Source organism: Erinaceus europaeus, chromosome 9 (assembly GCF_950295315.1).
Source record: "Erinaceus europaeus chromosome 9, mEriEur2.1, whole genome shotgun sequence".
Lineage (NCBI taxonomy): Eukaryota > Metazoa > Chordata > Mammalia > Eulipotyphla > Erinaceidae > Erinaceus > Erinaceus europaeus.
The window spans coordinates 30233105-30239436 of NC_080170.1; the positions used below are offsets into that span (position 1 = coordinate 30233105).

At 45.8% G+C, this 6332-nt stretch overlaps 1 protein-coding gene across 1 annotated transcript; it reads right to left on the reverse strand.

The window, feature by feature from the left end:
* Positions 1 to 4013: 4013 nt before the first annotated feature.
* On the reverse strand, positions 4014 to 5058 carry LOC103114387 (large ribosomal subunit protein eL29-like). The gene is made up of 2 exons (XM_007524061.3): positions 4896 to 5058; positions 4014 to 4580 (listed from the first exon to the last, which is right to left on the reverse strand). Exons 1-2 carry the CDS (start codon positions 4980 to 4982, stop codon positions 4203 to 4205), a joined length of 465 nt encoding a protein of 154 aa, XP_007524123.1. The 5' UTR covers positions 4983 to 5058; the 3' UTR covers positions 4014 to 4202.
* Positions 5059 to 6332: the final 1274 nt, after the last annotated feature.

Sequence of the window (6332 nt, forward strand, 5' to 3'; positions counted from 1 at the left end):
AAAGCAGAGAGCCTTTATTATATTCTAGGCGGCTAGGGCCGTTACCAAGGGGCTGACACACCAGCTTTCTGGTAATCGACCCCGTACCCAAATCCTATTAAGGTTTATATACCTTTCAGATTTCATGGCTACGTGACAAGGTTCAGCTACACAATGTGGTTACATGACAGTTTTACATCTATAGCCCACAGGTGCAGGCAAGGGGAGGGGATCTTTTTTGTCCTTGGAGTTATCTCTTTTTCCTGACTCCAGGTTCCCAGGTTTTCTCAGAGTCTGCCCTTGTATTTATCTCTGGCCTTGCAGACTCCCAGCGCTGTCTTGTAATTGCTTACTTAACCCTTGGGTTGCCCAAGTCTAGGTTCGTTTGTCTGTTTATATACCATTTTACATTTATTACTTTTTGTTCAGTTCCTACAGTTGTTGTCCTTGTTGTTTATCATTGCTGTTGTTATTGCTGCTGTTATTGTTGGATAGGACAGAGAGAAATCGAGAGAGGAGGAGAAGACAGAGAAGGGGAGAGAAAGATAGACACCTGCAGACCTGCTTCAGCATCTGTGAAGCGACTCCTAGCCCCCTGCAGGTGGGGATCCAGGGGCTCGAAGCAGGATCCTTACGCTGGTCCTTGAGCTTAGCCCCATGTGCGCTTAACCTGCTGCACTACCTCCCGGCCCCCCATAAATAAATATTTTTAAAGAGAAAGAGAGATGGGGGAGCGATCAACCAGAGCAACATCGCAGGATAGGTGGTGGCAAATGGAACCTGGAGCCTAGTAGAAGATTCCCTTTACTCTACTGCTTGAGCTATTTACTTGCCAACATCTAGATATTATGACAAAGAAAGCTATAACAAGGTTAAAGTCACTTGCTCCCTATATCTTGGTAATAAGACCAAGTAGAGAAAACCGGTGAGTGAAGTTATGCAAACAAGCTGACTTGCTGTGCTATGTCTCCCTCCAGTGGACACATGTAGAATGCAGCTGGGCGGTAGCGCTGTGGGTTAAGCGTATGCGCAAAGCGCAAGGACCGGCATAAGGATCCCGCTTAAGCCCCCGCTCCCCAACTACAGGGAAGTCGCTTCACAGGCGGTGAAGCAGGTCTGCAGGTGTCTGTCTTTCTCTCCCACTCTCTATATTCCCCTCCTCTCTCCATTTCTCTCTGTCCTATCCAACAACAATAACATCAACAACAACAACAATAAAAACTACAACAATGAAAAGCAAGGGCAACAAGAGGGAAAATAAATAATAAAGAAAGAATGCACCTGGGAGAGAAGGCTTCACTAAATCCAAAGATGGTCTTTAGACAGTGGTAAAGAGGCATGTGAATCCACTGCAGAGAAACGGAGCAGCCAGAGAGGTGGAGACTGAGACCTGAATGTTTTGAGGTCACAGTCTATGCACACCCACCCGTCTCCGCAGATCTGACAGCTGCCCTGCCCTCTCTTTACTTCATTTGACAAATATGCCAATACATTTGTAAAGAATGAACACAATATACTCTGGAAGAGGAGTCCCATAACTAACTGCTGAAGGCCGACCTGCTTTTGGGAGCAAGGGAAAGCCCAGCGAGTGGTAGAGGGGGTCTTCTCTCTCACTCTCTCTGTTCTCCTTGTTCATTAAACCCCCTTAGGAGCTCCTCAAGTGTAAGTGGATGTGGGTGGTAGGCGGTTTTTGGTGTTTTCGGAGGGATTTTTCCCCCAGGGTTCTGGAAGGAAACCAAACTATTCTGCTTGTTACATTCCCTCCATCTTCTCCCTAACTTTCACAGTCCCCTCCTGCTTGCTCTGTCTGCCAGGTCTACCACCAAGTCATCCTACTCCAACCTCTTTATCTGCTTCCTGCCTCTACAGAATGTGACCCCCCCTCCTTTTTTTTTTTTTCACCTTTTGTGTTTGTTTTGTGTTTTGAATGTGTTTCTATAGCCTGAGGATCTGTTTCACTCCCAGTGGGCTCTAATGTAAATTCCCCTTTCCCTGGGGAAATGCACTACCTTGTTTGAGGTGGGTTATGTCTTGGGGACTTAATGTTTATTTGTTTTTCAGGTTTTTTCTTTGCCTTTTATTTTGCACTTTTACATGGAAGCAATAGGAAGAAGTCTTTTAGAGAAGGTGGATTTTGTTTTGTTTTTCTTTCTTTTTTAATTAATGAATTAAATAATTTATTATTGGATAGAGACAGATATTGAGAGGGGAGGGGAAGAGAGAGGAGAGAGGAGGGGCCGGGTGGTGACACACCTGGTTGAGCTCACATTAAGATGCTCAAGGACCCAGATTCAAATCCCCAGTCCCCATCTGCAGGGTAAAGCTTCACAAGTGGTAAAGCAGGGCTGCAGGTGTCTCTCTGTCTCTCCCTCTCTATCTCCACCCTCCTTTTAATTTCTGGTTGTCTCTATCCAATAAATAAAGATAATTTTTAAATAAACAACAACAATAATAATATATAGAGAGAGATACTTGCATGCCCGTGTCATCAATCGTGAAGCTTTTCCCCTGCAGGTGGGGAGCAGGGGCTTGAACCTGGGTCCTTGAGCAATGTAATGTGTGCACTTAACCAAGTGTACAACTGCCTGCCTCCCAATTTTGTTTATTTTTTTCTAGCTAATTTCCAGGGGGTGGGAGTTTTTTTTTTTTTAATATGTGTTATAAATAAACTTGTTTATGTCAAGCAGGGAAGCAATTACAGAAACCAGAACTCCTACATTCTGCACTGCAAAAAGAATTTTTGTTCATACTTCCAGTGGGGGAGAAATGTTAGGGGAAGATGACCAGAGGGCTCTGAACTTCAATTCCATCAGGACCCAGAGAGAGAAGAGGGAAAAAAAAGGAAGGACAATGAGAAGTAGTAATAGGTGCAGGTGTGACTTAGAAAGGAAGAAAAGGCAGGACCACAGAAAGCAAATGGGTAAGTAGAGACAGATATAGATACTGATAGAAATAATTGTCAATCCGTATCTCTGACCTTGGGAAAACTACTGCAGTTTCCAACGGAAAGAAAGAGGACACAACCAGGTTCCAGGTGTCATCAGGATGCCGGCCAGACTTCCCTGGATTGAAGACCCCACCAATATGTCCTGGAGCTCAACTTCCCCAGAGACCCACCCTACTAGGGAAAGAGAGAGGCAGACTGGGAGTATGGACCGACCAGTCAACGCCCATGTTCAGCGGGGAAGCAATTACAGAAGCCAGATCTTCCACCTTCTGCAACCCACAATGACCCTGGGTCTATGCTCCCAGAGGGATAGAGAATGGGAAAGCTATCAGGGGAGGGGGTGGGATATGGAGATTGGGCGGTGGGAATTGTGTGGAGTTGTACCCCTCCTACCCTATAAAAAAAAAAATTAAAAAAAATAAAATAAAATAAAAGAAAGAGGACACAGAACACTAGTGGTGGAAACAGTGTGGAATGACAACCCTGTTATCTCATCATTTTGTAGATCAATACTAATAAAATTTTAAAAATAAGTAAAGAAATAATAAAGTTGTGTTGAAAGTTTTAAAAAGAATGAATAGAGTCACTGTATCCTTGCAGTTAAAGGATCACATAAAGGTCACAATTGATATTTTGAAACAGAGGCTAAGTCCTGAACCAGGGCTTTTTTTTTTTTTTTTCCTCCAGCGTTATCTGGGGCTTGGTGCCTGCACTATGAATCCTTTGTTCCTGGAAGCCATCTTTTCCCTTGTTTTTATTGGATAGGACAGAGAGAAATTGAGAGAGGAAGGGAAGATAGAGAGGAGAGAAGGATAGACACCTGCAGACCTCCTGCACAGCTTGCAAAGCATCCCCCCACCCCTGCAGGTGGGGAGCTAGGGCTCGAACTGGTATCCTTGAATGGGTCCTTGTGCTTTGTACTATGAGCACTTATCCCAGTGTGCTACCACCCGGCCCCCATTTATTTATTTATTACTGAATAGAGGCAGAAAGAAATTGAGAAGAGAGAGGGAGAGAGACGGAGAGGTGCCTGCAGCCCTGTTTCACCACTCATGAAGCTTTCCGCTTGCAGGTATCAGGGGCCTGAACCTGGTTCTTTGCTGTGCATTGTAATGTGAACATTTAACCAGGTGCGCCACCGCCTGCCCTATCCTATCCCCCAATTTCTTTTTCTTTCTTTTTTTCTTTTTCTTTTTTTTCCGTGTCTCAAGTTTATTGTACAAACAGCACAGGAGGACACCGGCCCCACTGCCCTCACACTGACAGGAAGGGGCCTCTACTGTGCAGCCTTGGGGGCCTGGGAGCTTTTGGAGGCTGGAGCTGGAGCAGCTGGAGCTGTGGCTGGAGCCTGGTCCTGGGCCTTGTCTTTTCTCCTGAGACCCCTTGCCATGTAGGCGAGGACACAGTTACCAACTCTGGGGTGCGCCATGAAGGCCAGTCGCTTGAGCTTGTGGCTGCAGCCCTTTGGGATGTTGGTCTTGGCCTGCTTGGGCTTTGCCACGGCCTTGACGACCTCGACCTGTGTGCTCATAGCCTTGGCGTGATTGGCCTGCATCTTCTTCAGACCCTTCTTGTTGTATTCATTGGCAAACCGCATGTTCCTCAGGAACTTGGGGTCTACCCCCTTCAGAGACTCGTATCTTTGCGATCGAGGCTTCTTTTTTTTTATTATTATTTTTTATTTAAGAAAGGATTAATTAACAAAACCATAGGGTAGGAGGGGTACAACTCCACACAATTCCCACCGCCCAATCTCCATATTCCACCCCCTCCCCTGATAGCTTTCCTATTCTCTATCCCTCTGGGAGCATGGACCCAGGGTCATTGAGGGTTGCAGAAGGTGGAAGGTCTGGCCTCTGTAATTGCTTCCCCGCTGAACATGGGCGTTGACTGGTTGGTCCATACTCCCAGTCTGCCTCTCTCTTTCCCTAGTAGGGTGGGGCTCTGGGGAAGCTGAGCTCCAGGACACATTGGTGTGCGATCGAGGCTTCTTGATGCCGTTTCTGTGCCATTTCCGGGACTGGTTGTGCATCGTGTGGTTCTTGGACTTGGCCATGTCTGCACCACAGGTTTCAGCCTGCTCCAAGCACTGGAACCGAAAGAGGAAGAGACTGTGATGAACCACGGGAAATAGGGTCCCCCAATTTCTTTTTTAGGGCGGGGGAGACAGCATAATGGTTATGCAAACAGACTCTCATGCCTGAGGCTCCTAAATTCAATCCCCCGCCCTACCATAAATCAGAGCTGAGCAGTGCTCTGGTGTTTCTCTGTGTGTGTGTGTCTCTCTCTGTATCTCTCTCTCAAAAAAATAAAATTAGCAAATAATAATAATAATAATAAATTTCTTTCTTTAATAATATTTTTTAATTTAGTTAGTTGTATAGAGACAGACAGAAGTTGAGAGGGAAAGGGGTGATAGGGAGAGAGGCAGAGAGACACCTGCAGCCCTGCTTCACCATTTGTGAAGCTTTCCCCTGCAGGTGGGGGCCGGGGACTTGAACCCAGGTCCTTGTGCATTGTAACGCATGCGCTCGACCAGATGCGCCACCAGCTGGCCCTAATAAATTTCTTTTTTAAATGAGTTTTCTGGTTGTGTTCTCTGTTACTTAGTGTGTGTAATCCGGAACTAATTCCTCCATGATTCTCTTTTTTGTTGTAAGTGACTACTGCTTATTCAAAACAGAGGAAACAGAAATTTACATAAAGGACCTAAACAGAGATACAGAGAGAGCAGCCAGAGCTGCACTGCAAAATAAAGGTGGCAGGTACGGAAGCCACTCAGGCACGCAAGCCCTGCACAGTGGCACTAGAGCCATTTTGCATGGCAATCTGTAGATCTTGAAAGGAAAGAAAACTATAACAACTGCTCAAGCCAAGTGCTCCACAAGCCCTGAAAATTTTCCAAGAAGTACGAACCAGAATAGTGAATTAGGAGGAAGCCATACAAACAAGATGAATTGCTGTGTCGCCCTCATGTGGACATGCAGTAGAATGCACCTCAGGTAGGAAGACAGCATCAGATCCAAGGGTGGGCTCTACAGAATGGTAAATAGGCATGTGAATCCATTGCAGAGTAATCGAGCAACCAGCGCGCTAGAAGATAAAGCTTGCCATGTGTGAGATCCCAATATCCATGCAAGAAATCCCATTCCCCTCCGCTTTGTCCCACTCGCCACCATGCTGGCTGCTGCCCTAGCCTCTCCTTATTACCTTTGCTAAAAATAGTACCGTTCGAATGATAAATAGAATTGCAATGTGGAAAAAAATTCCCAAGATGATGAAAAAATGAGAAGGCTGGACAGGAGAAAATATACTGAGCCTCTGAAATACCAGGTGAATTCAGCCCATTCAGACCAAAGCAGTGCTCAAGAAATAAATAAATAGGGAGTCGGGAAGTAGCGCAGTG